The following is a 22,545-nucleotide window of genomic DNA, read 5'->3' as shown; positions in this document are numbered from 1 at the left end:
TCTCTCTCTTTGCAGTCTTTCTCTTCGTCATTTACCTAAGGGCTATTAATAGTATACATACAAAGTAGTCAATACTTGGTGTATGTATAGACTAATCATTGAATAAACAAACTATCTAATCGAGTAGTTGAGTGTGTCATGATTTCATGCACGCCATGAAGCCGCTCCCTTACTTAGTTATGATCAAAGAGATAAATACGCATGTCATTCCACATCTAAGGCTTCTCTGTCACTGGGGTCATTAATGTCTACGAGGTTATACACTGTAATATTATTAAATACGAACATTGGCAGGTAGAGCAGGTATTTGAAGCACATATGCTGTTTTCTCCTATGTGTAGTCTCACTGAGTGAAAACGAAAGAGAATGGTAAATATATTTATGCATAAGTTGCAAAGTACTTAATTAACCCATCATTAATTCAGGCTAGGTATTTTAAGGAGCAGGATATTGATGAGTACAGAGAGTGCTTCTATCTATATTCTCGTAGTGGACTCATCAATACTGTGGACGAACTGGGACTAATAATGCGATCCCTGGGAATGAGTCCTACCCTTTTGGAGCTGAAGGAATATATGAAAGCGAAAAATGGGAAAATGAATTTTGCGGACTTTTTGGAAGTGGTGCATAAACATTCCTCAAAGGAAGATATTCCAAAGGAAATCTTGGACGCTTTTCGAGATATGGATGTGAAGAAGAAAAAAACTATTTTGGGAAAGGATTTAAAACATATTTTAATGGACTGGGGAGAGAAATTAACTACACAAGAGGGTATGCATTATAAATAATTATTAATATATAATTTCTCCAATAGTATGTATTATTTTTACTTTCTCACATCTCAACATTTGATTGGTCTTACAGTGGATAAATTATTCCATGAAACCAATGTTACATCCAATAGTAAAATTAACTATGAAAATTTCGTAAAATCTGTCTACGCAAGAAACTAACCTTTCTACAACATAAAAAAACCAAAGATGTTATTTAACTTTTAAATTTTTCTACTGTTGATAATTATTTTACATAATATATTTTAATAAATAAAGGTACTATTAAACGTAATTTTTGATCCCTATGATGCTCTAGAGCTTATTAAAAACTTGTTAGATAGAGGTTGAACAATAAATATCCCAAAAATATAGGCAACTATACAAAAAACATGTCCAATAAAGTAAATTGATCTCCAGTAATTGAGGGTGGCGTTGATATGAAGGAGCTGAAAAGCCATTGAGAGATATGAGAACGCCTGAACTCTAAGAAACCATCCAACTATATCGTAATATTTTTTGTAATTATTGGGTAGTCGGGCACGAAGGATCTTATCGTAGAAATCCTCGACAAATAAAAACAAGGGAATTGATCCAAGAGACAAGTAATATCCAAAATGAACACCGTGCCATGCAGAGGATACGATCATTACGGATAAAGTCCTATAAAATATAATTACACACACACGCACAAAAAAATAAATAATAATAGGTGTTATTAGTAGTGATAGGACGATTAACGGAATCGGGGAAAATAATGCTTAATTTGCAATTCCGATTCTTATTTGTTTTTGTTTATTACTTTTCTAAGTTATGAAAAAATAGTCCCCACCAAATTAAGGAATTTTTGCTTTTTACTAGAAAATTTAATTTTTTGTGAAAACCTGTGGATTTTTTAAATTTTTTGAGAATAGCCATGAGTTTTTGAAATTTTTTTCCCAAAAAAAAAATTTTTTTTTTTGTGAATAGTTTTAAATTAAAAAAAAAAATTAAAATATCAAATCATATAATTTAAGTTTTTTTCAGAATTTTTTTTATTTTGGAATCGTCCCATCACTAGTCATTATGAAAAAAATAAAAAAAACCTTAAATATTTGACAGGGCACTTCTTATAGACATAGTGTACAAGCCAGCTTTGAACAGTCATATTCCACTGACGGAGCGCATCTCTGACGGTAAGAGCAACCTCAGTTTGCCAGGGATCGATATTTTTGATGGTTAGAAAGTCAAAATCCTCGTCCTTATACTTAATTGAATCCATGGCCTCTCTTCAAGATAACAATCAAAGTAAAATAATAAAAATTATACACACATATTTGATGTTAATATGTAAATAGGAAAACTTACTTTGAAGGTCCATGGCCAGGTTTATTTAACCTTGAAGACGGATAGGCTCCTAGTCCATACATGATACAAGAACATTCCGCAAGAATGAATCCAATGTAAAACCGCATTCGAAATGTCGTAAAAGTTGGAGTGAAATAAAAAAATACGATAAAATACGGAGGAGGTTTCATAGAAATCGTCTTTGAGAACAGCCTAAAATATTATCAGGGATTAATTATTTAATATATAAGAAGTTAATAAAGCCTCACAGAGAATGGAAATATATATCCGATAATAAAGTAAACGCTTATAAATATGGGGAAATAATAGATACGATCCATAACTCTTTTATCACAGTTGATTGATTTAAAGTACTCCATTTTATAGCAGTCATTGAATGTTCGGAATCGAACATAGGGACCTAGATGATACATTAAATAGTGGAGTAATAATAGCAATCCTCTTCATTTTTAATGAAAATTACCAGTTAAAATCGTTGCATGAGAAAATGAGAAGTGAAATATATCCATGATGGAGGGATTAATGCTTCCCTCTTGATGGTCAAATGCCAAACCAATCATCTATAAGGTTTGTGGGGTAAAAAGGATACACTGTGTTAATGTAATGTTATAAATAATTTAAGGAGTTTCTAATAAGTATTTTTCCGTACTTTGAGGGATAGAATCATTTGAATAGCATTCGAGATGGGAGGATGGATTGGGATTCCCAAATAATCTTCTAGACGGAAGAAGAATAGGTATAGAAAATTAAATATGAAACTGACGAGTCCCAAAGACCTGTAAAAATATAAGCAAAGTTTGTATTTATCAATTAATATATTTAAATAAACACTGAACACTTTTTAAAGCTTACTTTTTAGGACAGAAACGTAATAAAAGTGTTTGAAAAAATATGGATAGAAGTTGATGGGCTAAATAGGGTCCAGATACAATAAGATCCGCAACAAATCCTGCACATGTTGAAGCCCATTTTCGTGCTAACGGTTTGTCCCAATAGAGTGAGCGGAGAACTTTTCCGTAAAAAACAGAGAGGACGAGGAGTAGTAAATATAAATAGTCACTTTCGATCCGGATCATGGTAGTTATTAGATGTTATATTTGATATATTATGTACTTTGCCTCATTGTTGGGTGCAAAATGAAAATGACAAACCAAAAAATATTTGATAACGTGAGACTGAATTTTGACTTTTCTACTGTAGATATTTTTAATAGTATGACGTCATTCGACTTTTTTTTAAATCTTCAGGTCTGTAAAAGAATAGACTAGCCTAGGTAAGATCCAGTTACTTAGAGAGGATTGTTATAATTTGTGTAACTATCTTGGGTAAGATCAAAGTAGATTGACATTAAAGCCGGATTGAAGGTTGAACAAAAAAAAAATGAACGGAAGATGTAAGCATTCTGCTAATGACTTCCACTTATTAGTGGAATAAGAAAAAATTATCAAGTTAGTCATAGTGAATATCGAAATACAAAAATTGTAAGAACACTAATACCATCATTACTTCTTACTTACTAAGAAATCTACTGGTTTTTGAAGATTTGATAGCCTATAGTTTCAATAAGGCTTTGAGTTTGTTCTTAATGAGCCACTAGACTTTTTAGTCAAGAACGAGACACATCTCTGTTCCTCCGCGGAATATTCATAATTCTTCTCTTGTTGGAAACCTCTGGCCCAGATGGATTCCTTGATAATCTGAGTGTCATTAGACGGATCACTGCATTAACATAATTCAGGGGCGTTGCAGGGAAGGGGCTGTAGCCCTCCCTCCCCCAAAAATCAAGGATTTTTGCTTTTTAATATATATTTTTTCTTCCTCAGGATGAAATTATCTTATGGCAAAATATGGGTAAAGGCAGATCTAGAATATATATTCTAATTTTGAGAAGTTTAGTGCAGCAGTTATGATTGGTCTTTTACTAGATATTATGCTAACCCTTAAATGCTTTTTTTTGTCGTGTGAAGAACATTTAATCAGAGTAATATAAAGTAGAATAAATGATTTTTGGGGAAAAAATATGTAATAATTGAACAAAATTAAATGATGTTGCACATGATGCCATATTTGGTCAAAATATATATTTATATAAAACAAAAAGATATTGATTGAATCAAGATAAGTTTGTCTATCTTGGATTGAATTAGACATTTTACCCTGTCTGCATGAAAAGAAAACACCTTATTGCTCATATAATATCATAAATAATATATTCTTAAATATTTCGTTAAAATGTACGAAAACAATTGGGTTCTTTATTAAAGCAAAGTGCTACGCAACATATATCCTGCAATGTACATGAGTCATTAAATGACTTCCAGGCATTTTGCATCTTTGACGGATCAAAACTTTGAAACAGAAGTTTCACCAGTCAGAGATGAGAGCAACAATACAACTTTATTATCAATTATCATACCAGTGCACGCAAGATACATCGACACAATCGAAGCTTGTAACCATCTTGGTAAAAAAATAAACTCTTCAATATCATTTCATATCTTTCTCAGTTTGTAGTTTGCAACCTATTATACCTGAGCATGCCAAATGAAAATGTACCTTGTTTGGTAAGCCACACTAATAAATTCAATGATTTAAATAATTGTCAAAGTACAAATTGTATCTAATATTTCTTGGAATTTTTTAGCTCAGCCGCACCCCAATATTTGAGGATTCTCCTAAATCCGGTTCATCGTCTTTTCTTCCCAAAGGATTGTTTTCTTTCCCAGTATATACCTCGAAATTATAGAATTATCCTCAGGCACCACATAATAGAAAAAGTTTTATGCCCCATTTCTGAGGGTTTGCTGGCATATACTGTTTTTTCAAGATACATTTACATTTTGTTGGGCACATCTCCGTAACAATACTAAGGCTCTCTTTAAATGGAACCTGAGACTAAGCTTCTCTACAAATATTCAACGACTGTCATGATTTTCATCCTAGGGATAGGTGTCATTTCGGTTTCTTGGGAAGGGAAGATAACGACTTATTTTTATAAATGAATTCATTATAAATGTATGTGCTTAACAACAATACAGGTTTGAGCTCCCTTACATGCATTTGATTCATATTTGAAACAAAAAAGAGAGTTGTTGCACATGTGCAAAAAATATCTAGTTTACTAAAAGTTCCTCTAATTGATTTTGTTGCACATTTGTTACATAAGAAAAAAAGGACATAAAATATTACTTATCGAACAAAGTACTCAAATATTTACATTTAAATAATTATAATACAATAGAGAATCATAAAATATTTTTTATTACCATTATTATCAACATATTATAAAGTTTAAGCACCTGAACTAATCAAATAACTCACTCGCTCGTGGTATCGAAAATATTGATTAAACTGTTTTGGTCTTCCCTAGGGTATAGCATAACTTCATTTAAAAAGTAACGTTAATACTATAAATAATCACTCAACCTAGACAACTTATTTAGGTGTTTTTCTACAAATAATAGCTCAGACAGTATTATAAATGAATTTATTCATGACTCATAGTCATTTAATATAAATTACTGTTAATTAATCTTACAAGTATAGGTGATAAAACTTTCTTCGATAAATATTGGCCCATCAAACATTGCTAAGTCATTTTGATAGTGTAATATGTATCTAATGGTAAATAATTTAGTATTTGTTCATGTAGACCTCAATATAGTGTGTATTTCTGATTTTAACTTATAGACAACAACCAATATGCATAAATAATTAATTAATATTTAATCTATTTGAAGGTTGCTACTGACTTTTTGATTCAAGTCCATTTCTATTAGGAGTCCCTATTATTGTATTTCAGCTAGCAGCGTATAGAAAAAAAAACAATTATTAATAATATTCGATTAATAATTATTAAATTATAACAAATAATTTTACGGGAATGAGGATTTCAAAATTCTTATAGACATTTCAATACCTTGATTTCAACAGTTCCTTAATACATTTTGCGTCATTATTTCGATAGAGAGTGACTCTCAATATGTGTTTAACTTTGTTAAATAAGGACTTGTGTCTTTAAAAAACCATTTTGAAGATACAATCACAACGGGTACATAAATAATAATTATTGTTTCATTTTCCCTTGTAAATGACGTCATATTTTCCCTATTTTTTTAATAATATAAAATAAATTATAATTTATACTACAGGGATCAATCACCTCTTTTCCGGTCAGCACGTAGGAAATTTCATATTCAGAGTAGATTCCGACTTGAGTTGTTGTATTTATGAGCCTCCCACTGAAATTATTCAAAAGACCCGTCCCAATACTGATCCCTTGAGATAATTCAAATTGACCGATTTGAGTACCATGGCACTGCCAGAAAATGATAGACAAATTAATGCCGATTTAAAATTACATTTTCTAAACAGCCCGGATAAACATTCAATTATCAAATTAAAGATGGACTCTAATTCAGAGTATTTTTCTGACTTTGTTTGCTTTTCTACTGAGTTAAAGCCTGGGACATTGGAATTGAATTTATCGACTTCTTCTACGACCTATAATAACTTAAAACTAAGTTTTGTGATATTGCAAAACTCGGAACTTTCGATTTGGACCCATGCTGCTTCTTTGAAAAGACAAATCCCCTCTGAATATTACTGTTGCATCTGTTGTACCGATTTTTTATCTTTGGATGAACTTATTCTCCATTTTCAAAATGAACACATAGCGGCTAGAGGAGATCCGACAGAGAGAACGTCTGACACTTGTGATATTTGTGATTACCATTATGGGAATACGGAGGAAGACAGTGCCGATAAAACCATTGTGAGTATATAATTCAAGATAACCATAATATAATTTTTACATTAACTATGTCTTCAGTCCTCAAGGGAAAAAGTGATGGATCAATTAGAAGTCACAAACGAACAACACATCCTTAAAAAGAACTTCACCTGTGATATTTGTAAAAAAGATTTCACTCGGAAAGCCTCTCTCCTGGAGCATTTACAAAGGCATAAGGGTGCAAAGGACAAGGAATGTCTCATATGTAATAAAAAATTTTATTCCACATCTTTTTGGAGACACATGAGTACAGTTCACCCACAAGATAACAAATTAAGTTTTAAGTGTTCTTCATGTCCCAAAACATTTGCTCAGGCTTACAAACTCAAAATCCATGAAAAAACACATTTACTCTATGAGGAAAGGCCTTTCTTGTGTGAAAAATGCCCTGGAAAGCGTTATTCTTCTATTTACAGACTAAAATCACATATAAAGAATATTCATGGAGACGAATTTGTTACTCATATTTGCTCTGACTGTGGGATTAACTTTAGCTCTTCTTCAACCTTGTTGGATCATCAAAATAGTACTCATAAGACATCCCAGAGCGTTCAGAATCTAAATAAAAAATTGGTAAGATCCTTTTTTTTCAAACCCAACTTATCCTGAAATTTATTTTCTTTAGTTTATAAATCCTACTTCTCACAAAGAAACCTCAAGATTCGTTAAAGGGGTTATGGATACAGGCTCTTTTGAAATAAATAATACTGAAATTTTATCCAAAGATGCGAATAATATACCAATGACTTTACCAACTCAAGAAGAAGAAAAATCATTCATGCATACTGATAAAAAAATCCAATGTAATTACTGTGATCGATTGTTTAAAACGGATAAAGCGAAGCGATCACATTTACGAAACGTTCATTTAAAGGTTGTTCTGTTGAAAATGATTGATGTGCTTTTAACAAGTTAAATAATTATATATTTAGGATAAACCTTTCGATTGTTCTGTCTGTGGTGTCAAATTTTCATCACTATCCTATCTAAAGGATCACAAAAAAAATCATTCGGAAATCAAAAATTTTGATTGCGATGTGTGCCATAAGAAATTCAGAGCGAGTAAGGATTTAACTAGGCATTATCGAACTCATACAGGAGATAAACCATACAAGTGAGTTGTCATTTCAAATCGAAACCTTCGAATCATAAATAATTATGCCCATATGATCTTTATAGATGTAATGACTGTGATAAACGCTTCGGTTCTCCATCAAATTTAAGTGAGCATCGAACTCTTCATACGGGCCGTCTCCCTTATAGTTGTGGTATTTGTAAAATTAAATTTCGACTCTGGTCATCCCTCAACTATCATAAATTAAAAGTTCACGCTCGAGAAAATTCAAATGTTTTGATGCCTAAAGAAAATATTTCTGATTTTATTCCCAAGCCTTTTTACCTTTAATCTTGTTAATTATATATTTAACCAATTAATATATTATGTACTTTATAATTCACTTTAAAAACAATTACAATAGATGGTTATATACAAACGAAATTATATCCTTATTCGTTACGGTATTTAGAAAGTGACATTTTTTATGAATAGTACATATGATCCATTGATCCATGTTGATAAATAAAACTACAAACTTCTGTTTATGGTAAGTGTACCCCAATATATAATTAAGAATCCAATATAAAATGTTGGAAATACGGTACGACATTCCAGAGTGAATCTCTTAAGGGTTTCCTAAAGGGATAAAGTAATGTATTTTTTAATTTAATAAGTAATGTTTGGAAATAATACTGAGAATAAAATTAATAAAAAGGAACTTACAGGCTTTGTCCACACTTTATCACAGTCCATTTGCCTTCTCAGAATGTCTCTGCGTTTATTCACGTTTTTTCTGAATATATCTACCCAGGGATAGCAAGCAAAGAAAGATATCCTAAACTCATTTAAACTACCAAAGAAACGTCATCGATAACTTACCCCAGAATGACAACAGAATTAAACCAAGAGATACGATGCTAAAGATATCAATGGCTCGTAAATAGTGATTAAACAGTGCTTCCTTGTTCGTTTTAAACATTACGAAGATAAAGGATAGGAAGGAAAACAGAATGCATCCCACACTATTAGAGACAGAGCAACTCCAAAAGGACACCCAGGAAAAACTCACAATCATGATGGAAGGTAAATAATAATTAATTATATAATAGTTGGGCATACGATTAAGTGTAAATTGCAAAACCAGGAGGGTAGATGGATCTAAAGTGTAGCAATTTTAGATTCGACATATTATATATCTCTCATGTAACTTACCAGTTGTATATGGATTATCAATTGATTTGATGGATGTATGAATTACTCCAAATTCGATCATTAATGTTCTTCCAATAGATAGATTCTTTTGATTCGTGTAGTAATGTATATTTTCTGGCTCCAATGTTGCTAAAGGTATATTGAACTCGTGAATTCGTGAAAAAATAAGGGGAGAGTAAATAATCCTTACAGCCTTGTATCACAACGCTACACTTTTGTTGATCCATTGGGAAATAAGTCCAATCCATATTACAATGACATTCAAGAAGATATCTATTAAAAAATAGTAATATAGAGTTTAATTTTTGAGCAATTAAAAGAATGGTAACATTTAGATATCAAATTATACGACGTAATCCTTAAGTACCTGCTGTTCTTTCTAACTCTTCCATCAGGTTGAATCCTCATACTTATTCGAGGGATTTTTTTGGGAAGCACACGACCATTAATAAAATGTGGGTTAGGATTCCAAACATGAATTAACCTGTCTAGAATGAGTGTTGTATTCATTCCAAGATTCGCAATCCTTGGATCCACCCAAGTTTCAAGAAGAGACAAGTCTAGGGTCATTGTCTATTAAGGGCATTGACAAACCTCTTATAATAAAGAAGTAACTTACTTGTGAAGTTTCATTAATATAGAGACTTTTGATATCGAATAAAACTTCAACGTCCTCTTTTTGGTCTAAATTTTAATAATATAAAACATACAATAGGCTTCTTAGAAACGTTTTGAACTTACCATAATGTGGTCTGATATTATGATCTATATAAGTTTCTATACTATCGATCATTTTTGTAGCATGAGTATACGTTTGATAAATTCTTTCACCGCTTATTTGCCTAAACAGAAATAATGAATAGCATACATTAATAATAACTGAATAGATTTGGACTACCCAATTTGAACAAACAATAGTGAGGAAATTATTCCAAAATATATCCTTTTCATTTTAAAAAATAAGGAGTTCTCAATTTTAATACAATCTTAAGGAAATGTAGAGCGTAGACTGTACTTCACAAAATTAATAGTGTTGCGTTAAGGATGAGAACACGATGAAAACCGGAATTTGAATGAAGAGGGTCATATATTGTCTGTATATAATATTAATATTCGAGTATATTAAATAAAACAAATTGCTTGACAGTTGACACATCATACATATTATTCAAGCAACTTTTCTAAATTAAAAAAAAAACTAAATCAACTAATGTTTTTTCAGATGGATTTTTTTCGTCCTTAAATAATGATTACTGTTTAAATCCCAAAGGATGTGTTACATATAAAAATTTAACTTAATATAGTTTATAATAGTTGGCAATTCTAATTATTGCCAGTGTACTCATTAGGGGCGTTCGCAAGGGGTGGGCTGTAGCCCCCCCCAAATTAAGGAATTTTTGCATTTTACGAGAAATTATATCCTTATTCAGGCAACTTATGCAGCAGAAGAAAAAATTGAAATTTAATTTTTGAATTTTTTTGCAAAATTTAATTTTTGAATTTTCTCGCAAAAATTTAATTTTTGTAAGAAGCAGTGGATTTTTGATTTTTTTTTCCAAAAAATTAAATATTAGTAATTTCAGTTTTGAATTTTTTTCCAAAAATTAAATTTTTCTGAGTAATTATGGATTTTTAAAATTAATTTTTTTAAAATTTTTTCCTATGGATTTTAGAAATTTATTTTTTACAAAAATTAAATTTTTTATGAATAACAATTTATTTTGGAGTTTTTGTTCCAAAAAATTTAATATTCGTAATTTCATTTTTTAAATTTTTTTCCAGAAAAATTAATTTTCTGTAAGAAGCTATGGATTTTAGAAATTTATTTTTTTACAAAAAATTAAGTTTTTTATGAATAACAATTTATTTTTGAAATTAAGAAAAAAAAAATTGTAGATTTTTTTTCAAAAAAATTCCAAACCCATGCACCCGTCCTGGTCACATCAAAATCATCTTAATTATGTACTATTAGTATTATTTTGCTAGTTAAGAGGATAAATATCAAAAGTTCTAATATCAAAGTCAACGATATAAGAGAAAATCCATTTCCTTGGGGATAAAATAGTATACATTTTACAGAATTACATATCAAAAACGATGCTAAATATGGATTGACCGCTTTAATAAAACGCCATTTTTTATATGTATATTTTTTTTTTGTATCGATGTTGTACTTGTGATGTGTTTTTATGCTTTTATTAGTAATATTAATATTATAACTAGGCAGGGCTCAACGTTCCTTAAAATTAGGCATTAGCCAAAAGGGCTAGTTAATTTATTTATTTTGCTGGCCCTATGAAAAATTAACTACCCCAGAATTACACAAAATATAAACTAACAATGTGCTATGTATACATACGGATATATTATTGGCTTAGATTCGAAGGGAAACAACCCCTACACAATACTGTTTTGCCCAATCAGAAAGGAGAATACAAAGCGTTTACGGAATATGTTAAATAGCTTTGTTGATTCTGGAACGGATAATTATGTTCCGCCCTTAGAAAAAGCAACATTTGCAAACTACAAAGGAAGTGAAATATTATGAAATGTGTCTTCAAAAATCACCCATTATATTTGTTCTCACTCTCTATTCAACGGTTGAGACGTTGACACAAGGTAATAATACTTATGATTTGAACCCAAAATGGCTTGTGTATATGCGGTATAACGAGCTAGATACAGGTCACTCTCTACTATCCCGACTGGTTTTTTACTACCCAAGATTTCCTCCCAATGGTTCCTCGATCAAACTCAAAAAGTATTAGTAATAAAATATATTGTATAAGGAATAGAAAAATCCTTATGTGGCCATTTTATAGAAATTTTAATATGTTCTAATGCTCTCACGTCCTTATTTTACGTGTATTTAAAGAGTAGATAATTAGTGTCTTTATTCTACGTGTACTAAAGAATATATTATATTATCTGGTGTACAAGTTGAAACTTGTACTCCACATATTCATACTAGTTAATTTTTTTATTTAACTTTTTGTGTTTAGAATGTTTTCACGTTACATCAACATTGTTGATGTGGGCCATTTTGGGGGGTCATACAGCCAAGTTTTATATGAATGAAACCCTTTTTTCACTAACATTAAGAAAAATAATAAACTATTGGATGTCATAACGGACCAATAAATAAAAGGACTTAAATCATTATCCTCTATCGAAAACATATCCCTCTTTTGCCTAGTTTTGTTATATATCTGACCCTAAAATCTATTAAAAATATGCTATTACATCCTTATACAATCTTATTTCCAATACTGTAGACAAATATTAACTATTACAATGGAAAGAATTGAACCGGCTATTATAAGTCATTTCATTTATTAAAGGATCCAAACAATTACTAAAATTTTTGGTCGTCATCCCACAAATTTGAATAAAATAAGTGACGTCAAAAAATGTTATTAGTATGATCTTCTTTTTTCTGAATCTTTGTTCAAGACTGTTTTTATGTTGACGCATCACATACATACAATATACGTCCTAAAAATTACATTACAATCTACAATATAAAAAAAGAGAGATGTACGTAAAATAAGTAGATGTATGACGTACCACGCTCACGTGGTTTAGTTGAGAAAGTCAAAACATCCCTTTCCTCTTTCTTTTTTCTTTTATTATTTTACTATGTAGTGTTACTATTGTCCATCCACTAATAGTAATACTTGTAAGAAACACTCTTCTATCTACGACTTCTCTATGAAGGATATCCAGAATCCTGCTTCTCTCACATTACATGAGGATACGTGGATTTTCTATTAGGAGGAGTGGAGTACTATTGAATTTAGTCAAAGGATCAACATGACGTCAAGATTGTGCTAATAAACAAACATCAACTAATAGTTGGGATTTGACGTTGAACTACTTGCATTTGGGTAAGGAAAGTTTATGATAGAATATATTCATGTATCGTTTGTATTAGTACTACTATTATTAATTAATATGTAGCATGTAATGATAAATAGCTCCTTCAAAAGTATTTTATATTCAAATACTCATCCTTGTAAATGAGTTAAAACATCATGACACTTATTTGAATGATACTTTTAGATCTCTCAATATCATTGGAAGGGGATGGAATTCATAGGCGCCCTATTGGCTATTATAACCCTATAAATGAGTCTCATCCCTCCCTATTCGCTTTCTAATTGGTTAAAGGCCATCCATTTTAAGGTTTTGAGCCAATTAGCAAATCATCCCTAATTAATGAGGAATCTTTATTTTTTTAATGTCAGCTGATTTATTGGCCATTAATAAGTGACACTGGCGGCACTGCACCTAGCTAAGGAGCTGCCTTCATAGGCAATAAGAAAGAAAAGCAGGGATTATAAATAGACTAATCATTTTTATATCAATATGGGAATGATAATTACTTCTTATAATAGTTAATAGTATGGATATTGCTTAGATAATATTTTCTGTTAATGGCAATGGATGTCTTCTAATACTTAATTTAATGACTAATCTTCATGGATTAATTATATTTAATCCTTTAGTATATTATATCTTAATGATTAACATATTATCCATTGGATGCAATTGAAAGCCCATGGATTTCAAAATTGCAAAAAGAAAAAGGAATTCATTTTAAACTTATGTTAATCCTTATTGCTTCATTTGACTTAAAGGAGTACATTTGTTAAACGGAACTCAAAATGAAGTACATGTTTTTTTTTCTATGGCGAACAATGAAATAAATATTGCATCTATAAATCCTGGATGATCCTTAGATTCATATTGTATATTGAATGAATTATCATAATCCAATAGCCATCTTTCATTTCGTAATATTTAATCGGAGATTGGGGAAACGACGAGGAACACATTTATGGAATTGATCTCCAAATGTTAATATGGGCTTTATGAGGAATCAAAATATTTTTTTGACAAAATGGATTTGAATTTATTAAATATTACTTATATATTTTATAATTGGTTTTAAATGGATTTATATGGATTTATATGTTATCAATGGACTGCTAAACGTGTTTGTGAATAGTAGGGCCCATGTTAACATTGAAATCATTCATTTAATTAATACTTCATTTTGCTCTTTATATTTTTAATTTACTCCACATAATGATTAGAAAACATTTCTTGAATGGGTTTTACATATCATAAATGTTGAATGTATATATTGCCCGTCGTTTCACCATAAAATAGCGGCTCGACAAGGAGAATCATATATATTGTGCGTCAATATAAAAACAATCTTGAACAAAAAACAAAAAAAAAAGAGGATAAAATCCAGATTTGTTATTACTAAATATATACATAGATCCTAATATTTCATAGACATATTTGAGCCCATTATATGCTTACTATTCAAATTTGTGGGATGATTTATGATACCCCAAATATTTAACTGTAGTTTAGAAACTTTATTTGATTTAAAAGACTTATATTTGCCCCGATATGGCTCCTTTCAACCATAAATCCATCAATTTCTCATTCTTTTATTGGGTCAATCAATTTTGGCTACTCCTCAGTGAAATTTGCGGTACACCCAAAGAGTTACTAAGAATCAATATTTTAATTCCTCATAAAACCCATATTAACATTTGGAGATGCAAAATGAGTGGGGTAACAATGTGTTGTACATTGGAACACGACTGTATGAACCATCTATAGGATTCGAATCTAAGTGATAATTTTAATTTTTTAAATATTATTTTTGGTTAAAAATGACGAGTGTTTTTGAAACTCAGTCTTAAAGTCTTTTTTAAAGTAGGTTAAGATTATTTTTGTGGTTGGTAAATATGAAGATTGTAAATGTACATAGATAGGTCACATACATATATATTTGATGCATCAACCTAAAAACAATTTTAAACAAAAATCTAGAGAAAATCCCAATTAATTTTTACTTCTTATATACATACATCCCAATATTTCATAGACATATTTGAGTCAATTATAGACTTTGTATTCAAATTTGTGGGAGGAGTTATTGGCCCCGATATGTCTCTTTTAATATAAAATCTATCAATTTGTCATTTTTTAATTGTGACGATCAATTTGGGATACTTTTTAGTGCAATGTGCGGTACACCCAAAGGGTTAATATGTATAATTTGTTGATATAAAATGACGATCACTCGTATAAGAATACAAATGTAATCAATCCACTCTTTAAAAATCATTCTAGCTTGTTTTTGTGTTGACGGTACACATATGTATATTTGACGTGTGATGTATATAAGTACTATACTATTGCATAGTAGGTATACAACGACGAAAAAGTAATGGCTCCCTAAGGAGCAACAAAGTCATAAATACATTATAAAATCCCATAGTTCCGATTAGTCTCCTCGAAGTTTATGCTCAATGTGTACTCCCAAATAATATATTCAAGTTTTGCTGTTCATCGCATAAATCAGGGATTTCCAACCAGGGCTCCGTGAATTTATCAAGGTCTACAATAAATGTCTTGTCTAATAAAAGGTATACAAAAGAGTTTAGACTCAAATGGAATAAGCACTCGGTAGAGTACCAAGTTAAATCTAAATCCATCCGTAACTTTAGCCATACTACTGGAGATCAGCAGACAAACAAACATAGGTAAAATCATAACCTCTGAGTCTATTCAACTTCGTTGGCGGAGGTAAATATTTCGGGTCAATTTAAAAATCCCCCTAGAGGCTCCGAAGTAATTAAAAGATTGGGAATCACTCACAAAACTGAATAAAGAAAAGTCTTATATGTGTCACATTATTTAATTCGAATAGTATTTGACGTCTTGCTCACGCATGGATATTTGTTTTCTTTCGTATCAAATCTGATTTTCGAGGATTCCCACATGTAAAGTATTTTTACATTGTATTTAAGTTTTGGCCAACTTTTAAATAAGTAAATTACTTGAAATCATTTACAAAATAAACATTGCCTTTAAAAATATGATTATATTTCATGTGAGAGGATTCAATCCTGAAACAAAAGATCTATTTTATAAGGTTTTTGTTCGGTGATATATAGCATCTAGATTTTTCATTTGTTTATTATAAGCAAAATGAACTTATTTGAGATTTTATTAAAAGAGTATTTTCACTGACATCATAAATTGCATCATATTTGAAGTGAACCCCATCTTAGCGGCTCAAAGTTGATATTTTTACTTCATGAAATGAATTTATTTCCTATAACTCTTATTGAAACTTCAATCAAATTGCTTTAAGAATAAAAGAATACTAGTTGATGCAAATGATAAACAGTGATATTTGAATAAAATCAAAGTAATGTCTACTAAAAATACCTTAAAATGGCTAGATTTGAGGGATTTTTAGTACACATTACTTTGATTTTATTCAAATATCACTGTTTATAATCGACTAGGAATGAGAAAAGCTGGAAAATTATAGAAAAATATATTATTCTTTGCACTGTAATAGTTAATTTTGATCTACAATATGGAAATAAGATTGTATAACGATATAATATCCTATTTTGAATACATTTTAGGGTCAGATATATAATAAAACTATGCAATAGAGGGATACAATTTAGATAAACAGTAAGGTTTAAGTCCTTTTATTTGTTTGTCCCATTTTTACATCACAAAGTTCATTTGTTTCCTTAATATTAGTGAAAGAAGTTCTTTGATTATTATAAAACTCGATTGAAGTACATCAATAATGCTGACGTTCGTGAAAACGCTCTATTTAAAAGGATTTGTTTCTTGAGGGTCTTGTTCAGCAGCAGTATTTATTTGATCTTAATTATTTTGAGTCAAAACTTGAGAAACTCCACAGTTACCCTAGATCTATGTATATTTCAATTGTATATAAATATATTTATATCCTTTTATTTTCATGGAACTTTAAAAATTTTATAACACTTAACTTTGAGTAATTTCTGTCTCAATCAAATTAATCAATCAATTTGAATATTATGATTTATGAATTGTATAGGAACTGAAGGAACATGGAAAGGTTAGGATTCTTACATTAATTTGTGGGATATATTTTGTGTACAAGTTGCAATTTTGTAAAAGCATATTGTCCCAGTTGCTACCAAAAATGAGATGAATAACGTTAAATTAAGGACTTAAAGTACTTGGAATGAGGCTAATGCAACAATTGAACATTCCATGGATGATCGATATATTAATGTTGTAATTTATGACTATTTAAATACAAATTACTCAAATATAAATATTCTGTGGTACATGATAAAGTTCAAATGCCCACAGTTATATTACTCATAAATACATAATAACCATGTAATTGATACCAAAGAAATGATAGTATCAGTTAATAGTTGGTAATTAGAATCATCAATGTTGTAATTAAGTAATGAATATTAAGACAAAGAAATTGCAACTTGTACAATGTTCTTATACAAGTTGCAACTCGTACACAACATACTGTGGCCCTGGAGCAAAAGCGTTACAAGTGACACATTGCAATTATTTGTTTTTGTATAGGAAAGAGTGCTTTTATGTATCATATTTGATACATTTTACAAATATCAACTTTCAAACAGCTTCATTTCCAAAACCAATATGGAATACGGAATTTTAAAAATTTCAAAACACTTAACCTCGAGTAATTTCTTCCTGAATCATATTGAAATCATATATCAATCAACTTGAATAAGGATTAGTCTTGGATCGCTCTAAAAAGACTTGCAGTTCTACCAGTCCGGCCCTATTAAAATTTGTCAGTCCTAGGACAGGTCCTTATCGATCTTTTATGGTAACTGCAACAGCTGAAATGACGTAGCTACTAACTAAACTATTTTAGTTTCATTATAACCGCTTTCAAAGAGACAAGATATAATTGATAGAAAGATAGAAGTTTGAAGTAGGAGGTGTGTGGCTAAAATTTATTATTTTCTTAGTTTAATTATATATTATTACCATAACAATTAGCTGGGAATGAAGAAAATAAAAAGATAGCTAGGACCATAGGACTGATAGACCAACTAATCGGTCCTCAGGATCGTGTAATGGTAAAAAGGATCAGACCGATATGAAAATAAACTCAAAGTTGGGTGGGGGGGGGGCAATAAAAACAAATTGATTAATACATCCGATCCAACACTAATAATGATTAATGGTATATGAACTGAAGAGACATGGAAAGGTTGGGATTCTTGAATAAGCTTTTGCAGGGAGTCTTCTTTTCAGAAAATACATAGGTTGACATAAATGGTAATAGGTAACTTCGTATAAAACATATTTGTATAAGGACATTTCGTATAAAAGCAATTTTGTAAAAAACCACTTTGTATAAATTTATGAGGAACATTCGGGGGATATACTTAATGAATTGCCATTTTATACCCCGAATGTTGGGGGTGTTTTCGGGTACTGACGATAATTAAGTAACTACAAAGAGCCCCTTACTCCGAATGTTAGGGGTGTTTTCAAGTACTGCTGTATCCCAAAACGGGATGCAACCCACCACTGATACTTGAAGAAACTAATAAGAGTCCCCCGCCATCTCCCAATTGTACCCCGAATGTTAGGGGTATTTTCGGATACCGCTGGATCCCAAAATGAGATGCAACTCACCACTGATACTTGAAGAAACTAATAGGAGCCCCCCCCCACCATCCCCCAATTGTACCCCGAATGTTAGGGGTATTTTTCCCAAAACGAGATGCAACCCACCATTGATACTTGATCAAGTACCGCTGGGTACGTTTTTTTTGACGGTACCCAAAAACAAACCCAACATTTGGGGTACAATTTGGGAAGGGGGTTGTGAGGGGTTCTTAGAAGTTACTTAAGTCTTGGTGGTACCTGAAAACACCTCCAATATTCGGCGTATTCTATCCCCGTTTCCTTATAAATTTATAGGAAATGGTTTTATGCGAAATGTCCTTATATGAAAATGTTTTATACAAATTGTCCTTATACGATTATGTTTTATACGAAGTTACCGTACACCGACATAAACAATCATCTTTAGTATATCTACGTGGCGTTTGATTGGATAAAAGATTATACGTAGATATACTAAAGATGATGTATTTTCTGAAAAGAAGTGCACTCTTTTTTCAGAAATATAGTGCTCCCTGGCTTGTGGGATGAATATAATAGAAATATTAAGATATTCAAATATTCTAATGTCTGTTGTTGAAAGAAAGATAATGAATGAGGATAATTTGAATAATATGTAGCTACAAACTCCGCCGGAAGAAAACTTTTGATTAAGAGACATTTGATTATTATTCTACATAATTAATTATAATTGTTTACTAACATCACTACTAACCCAAATTATGACTATTCAATGATATTCCATAGTATTAATTAAATGTTTCTTCTAGGAATTGTCTTCGTTTCGAGGAAATCACTTTTGGAGAAGACGGAGTCTCTATTCCCATGCAATCAATCAAAGGACCCCTTTTAATAAAAATCAAAACGACATCGTAATGAGGGTTCCTCAAAGCTAAAGACTTTTTAAATTTTGTTTCTTATCTAGAAGGAAACAGAGTCGATTAAATCAACCCATCGGTTATTTCGACACCACAATAACAAATATAAATACAAAATACTTGAAGACTAAGAGGACATCGATCAAACATGGATGAAGAACTGACACTTCTCCTCATTCTCCATACTTTTGCCGCCCTTTGCTTCCTACTATATATTCTCATTAGCTTATACGGATCCAAATCCAAGGTAATCCCTCCTTCATCACGTGCTCTTATAGTTATTGCTCACCCCGATGACGAAGTTATGTTCTTTGGGCCTACCATTGCAAATCTCACACGCGACCACGAAATGAATGTGCACTTGTTGGTTCTGAGTCGGGGTAACTTCCGTGGTGAAGGAAATCTTCGTAAGATGGAGCTATATAAAGCTGCAGAGGCCTTGTCTATATCCAAGGATAATATAACACTTCTCAACTACACAAAACTCCAGGATAATCCCAAGGCCCGTTGGAGTGAAGAACTTGTTGCAGATATTATTTATCAGTATGTTGAATCGCAGGACATAGGAGTCATTCTGTCATTCGACCGCTTCGGAGTCTCAGGACACAAGAATCACTCCTCTATATACAATGCTCTCCTACTTCTCACGAGTGAAGAGAGGAGCCAATCCTTTCGTTCTAACAATACTCGCATACTTGTTTTAAATAGTGTTAATATTTTACGCAAATATTCGGGAATTTTTGATCTCCCCATGAGCTATGCTCTCTCACCCATTTCCTTTATAGCAAGTCCAAAGGATTGGATTAACATTCAAAAAGCAATGATGTGTTATGGGTCTCAGTATGTTTGGTTTCGGAAGATCTATATGATTTTCTCTCGTTATATCCTTATTAATACATATGATATTCTTAAATAATAAAAGTTTTATGTTGAAATTGTGATGAAAGAGACGAAAAGACTCACACGAAAACTTAATTTATATTCAAATAAAATAATGATAATTCCTTGGAGCCTTATATAATCTGTATACATTATAGATCTGTGCTGTCTATATAGTTTGTGAATGCTCATTGTTACACAAATTGATGTTTTAGTCCTAATGGTTTCATTGTCATGTTTGATGCTCAAAGAAGTGTATTATTGTTCCAAATCCACGTATGATTAATCATTAGTAGAAATTAACTAAGTCTACTCTATTAATGTCATTTTTTTATATTAAATGCGTACAAATAAGTTGTTTTCTTGGAATCCAAGAACTCTTATTCAAATTGATCTTGAAACTAAGTTTGTGTCGGTTCCTATTTAGCACAAAGGACTGCAGTCATGACGTCACACATCTTTATTTCTTTTTAAAAATCAGTTTTAGTTTTTGCAGTCCGAAGGATTGGTCCTAAGGCTGGCCTGGACTGAATAAATAAGGACTGACACAGCACTACTTGAAACCAAGGATTGTGTACATCGTCAACAGAGGTTTAAAAAATATGAAATTTGAAGATCACGCTCTCTGTAATTGCTGGCTCAAAATAATTTTTGATTTACCAATGCTATCATTATTATTATTCTTTTATTCTTGGAGAGAACACAGTAATTATATAACAATCACTAAGCATGAAAGGCGTAGAGTATCTATGAATATTTTTTATGGAGTTTTAAGTGTAAATCCTTGTTGGAATCGTAATAGTATTGAAGATCGACAACGGAGTAATTCCTGCCTATATCATTGCTAGGTACGTAGTGGAGTTAGGGAATAATCTCTCCTTAGTGACTCCTTAATCTCATAGATATGTGAAGTTAATTTAATGAAACTTCATGACAGCTAAGCTGCTATTTTCCCAAACATTCTTCAAATTGTCAGGTTTACCAAACCATTTTTTTTAATGATCAAAATACAGGTGTTTAATATTATTTGAATCTCTGATCACCAATGTTAAAGGTATAAGAGGAGAGTGAGGCTCGCACATCGGCAATGACCTTCAAAATCAAGTGATATAAATATATGAGTATTTTAGTTCCAAAAATGACATCAATAAATAAATATTATATTTTAGTACCGCGTATTACGCGCCTTTATTTTGATGTTTCTCTTCATTTTTACTACTCAAATCTCGTTTTTTTAATACTAAGTGTATAATATATTTTTATCAAATATACTTTTATTTTTCATTTATGCCAAATAAGTCACCCTATTATACAAATTTATAATTTTGAACAACGAAAACTGTCCTATGTAACTCTTTATACGACCTATAATGATCTACATACATACTTATGATTGATGTCAGTTTTTCAATCACTACTATCGATAGTTTATTCACATAATCATTAGATATGGCATAACCGTACGAGCTTCCGCTCCCATTGCTACAAGGCTTTTAATTGATTACAAAGTTATTACACCAGACCAAAAAAGTAAAATAATATCAGAAGGTAAAATTGGTTGAGAAATTTCAAAATATATTGAAGAAAATCAAGAGCTAAAATTAGATTCAAATAAGGCAATTGATTGTATTTTTTTAATAGCCCGTTGGACATGAAAAATATTATTGTGTCGGATAATATTGGAAAAATATATTCTTCGAAAGAAACACAAGAACGTGTAACTTTAACATTAGAATCAAGAAGGTAATATATTGGTCATCTTGCTCCCGAAGGAAAACATGCCAAATCAAGGGCTAGTTCTACATTTTCATTTTTATCCGAATATGGAATCTAACAAACATTGCACTATATTGGAGGATATTAAGTTGTTGTAAACACAAGGGCTCATAGTGGTATGGTAGAACTAATTAAGAAACTCTTGAGCTTTAGACATGTTTCGAATAGCGTGTGAACGTCTTACCGAGTAATTACCACTATGCCACATAATAATTGAGCTCGATGGTCCCAAAAATGGAGCTAACTCGTTTTCAGGTGTTCTAGACTATATGAATAATATATATTAACTTTATTATCTGTTTATTTATTATAAATATT

At 31.0% G+C, this 22,545-nt stretch overlaps 5 protein-coding genes and 1 long non-coding RNA gene across 9 annotated transcripts; 4 read left to right on the top strand and 2 right to left on the bottom strand.

Moving 5' to 3' along the window:
• Window positions 1-171: 171 nt before the first annotated feature.
• On the top strand, window positions 172-1,065 carry LOC121126445 (calmodulin-like protein 4). 2 transcript variants are annotated; one of them, XM_040721776.2, is made up of 3 exons: window positions 172-369; window positions 426-771; window positions 865-1,065. In XM_040721776.2, the coding sequence occupies exons 1-3, from the start codon at window positions 367-369 to the stop codon at window positions 951-953; spliced, it is 438 nt and encodes a 145-aa protein (XP_040577710.1). In that variant the 5' UTR covers window positions 172-366; the 3' UTR covers window positions 954-1,065. The 2 variants fall into 2 exon arrangements, with proteins under 2 accessions (XP_040577710.1, XP_040577711.1); XM_040721777.2 differs by having other exon boundaries at window positions 228-369; window positions 815-1,065.
• Window positions 1,063-3,323, bottom strand: frj (membrane bound O-acyltransferase domain containing farjavit). Its single transcript, XM_040721766.2, is given in 8 exon segments — window positions 1,063-1,433; window positions 1,856-2,038; window positions 2,118-2,257; window positions 2,259-2,309; window positions 2,366-2,517; window positions 2,581-2,677; window positions 2,767-2,893; window positions 2,970-3,323. Coding segments are annotated over 8 exon segments (1,332 nt in total). The 5' UTR covers window positions 3,194-3,323; the 3' UTR covers window positions 1,063-1,075.
• Window positions 3,324-4,443: 1,120 nt separating this feature from the next.
• LOC139906635 (uncharacterized) lies at window positions 4,444-4,901 on the top strand. Its single transcript, XR_011782275.1, has 3 exons — window positions 4,444-4,581; window positions 4,625-4,681; window positions 4,762-4,901. It is a non-coding gene; the product is annotated as an uncharacterized lncRNA (long non-coding RNA).
• Window positions 4,902-5,910: 1,009 nt separating this feature from the next.
• Window positions 5,911-8,684, top strand: LOC121126440 (zinc finger Y-chromosomal protein). The gene is made up of 6 exons (XM_040721765.2): window positions 5,911-6,168; window positions 6,269-6,891; window positions 6,949-7,482; window positions 7,535-7,783; window positions 7,842-8,023; window positions 8,089-8,684. The coding sequence occupies exons 2-6, from the start codon at window positions 6,430-6,432 to the stop codon at window positions 8,312-8,314; spliced, it is 1,653 nt and encodes a 550-aa protein (XP_040577699.1). The 5' UTR covers window positions 5,911-6,168; window positions 6,269-6,429; the 3' UTR covers window positions 8,315-8,684.
• Window positions 8,340-17,868, bottom strand: LOC121126442 (gamma-aminobutyric acid receptor subunit beta). Of its 3 annotated transcripts, none has more exons than XM_040721768.2 (9): window positions 17,728-17,868; window positions 9,920-10,020; window positions 9,798-9,862; window positions 9,546-9,751; window positions 9,369-9,451; window positions 9,179-9,307; window positions 8,846-9,124; window positions 8,690-8,769; window positions 8,340-8,602 (listed from the first exon to the last, which is right to left on the bottom strand). In XM_040721768.2, the coding sequence occupies exons 2-9, from the start codon at window positions 9,969-9,971 to the stop codon at window positions 8,495-8,497; spliced, it is 1,002 nt and encodes a 333-aa protein (XP_040577702.1). In that variant the 5' UTR covers window positions 9,972-10,020; window positions 17,728-17,868; the 3' UTR covers window positions 8,340-8,494. The 3 variants fall into 3 exon arrangements, with proteins under 3 accessions (XP_040577702.1, XP_040577701.1, XP_040577703.1); XM_040721767.2 differs by lacking the exon at window positions 17,728-17,868 and adding an exon at window positions 10,077-10,248; XM_040721769.2 differs by lacking the exons at window positions 8,340-8,602; window positions 17,728-17,868 and adding an exon at window positions 10,077-10,237 and having other exon boundaries at window positions 8,690-8,801.
• On the top strand, window positions 12,711-20,576 carry PIG-L (phosphatidylinositol glycan anchor biosynthesis class L). Its single transcript, XM_040721770.2, has 2 exons — window positions 12,711-13,065; window positions 19,465-20,576. Exon 2 carries the CDS (start codon window positions 19,721-19,723, stop codon window positions 20,486-20,488), a length of 768 nt encoding a protein of 255 aa, XP_040577704.1. The 5' UTR covers window positions 12,711-13,065; window positions 19,465-19,720; the 3' UTR covers window positions 20,489-20,576.
• The last annotated feature ends 1,969 nt before the right edge of the window (window positions 20,577-22,545 follow it).

Source organism: Lepeophtheirus salmonis, chromosome 11, assembly GCF_016086655.4.
Source record: "Lepeophtheirus salmonis chromosome 11, UVic_Lsal_1.4, whole genome shotgun sequence".
NCBI classification, from domain to species: Eukaryota; Metazoa; Arthropoda; class Copepoda; order Siphonostomatoida; family Caligidae; genus Lepeophtheirus; species Lepeophtheirus salmonis.
The sequence above is the reverse complement of the archived record's forward strand: the minus strand, read 5'-3'. Positions and strand labels throughout refer to the sequence as shown.

Bases quoted from the DNA above. Each gene is read 5' to 3' on its own strand.
- LOC121126440 (XM_040721765.2), top strand. From the start codon at position 6,430: ATGGCACTGCCAGAAAATGATAGACAAATTAATGCCGATTTAAAATTA. The intron at 7,784-7,841 runs GTTGTTCTGTTG...TTATATATTTAG, and splicing joins TACGAAACGTTCATTTAAAG to GATAAACCTTTCGATTGTTC. The intron at 8,024-8,088 runs GTGAGTTGTCAT...TGATCTTTATAG, and splicing joins ACAGGAGATAAACCATACAA to ATGTAATGACTGTGATAAAC.
- LOC121126442 (XM_040721767.2), bottom strand. From the start codon at position 10,129: ATGAAAAGGATATATTTTGGAATAATTTCCTCACTATTGTTTGTTCAA. The intron at 9,125-9,178 runs GTAAGTTACATG...GCTACACTTTAG, and splicing joins TGATAATCCATATACAACTG to ATCCATCTACCCTCCTGGTT. The intron at 8,603-8,689 runs GTAAGTTCCTTT...TTATCCCTTTAG, and splicing joins ATAAAGTGTGGACAAAGCCT to GAAACCCTTAAGAGATTCAC.
- PIG-L (XM_040721770.2), top strand. From the start codon at position 19,721: ATGGATGAAGAACTGACACTTCTCCTCATTCTCCATACTTTTGCCGCC.
- LOC121126445 (XM_040721776.2), top strand. The intron at 772-864 runs GTATGCATTATA...TTGGTCTTACAG, and splicing joins GAAATTAACTACACAAGAGG to TGGATAAATTATTCCATGAA.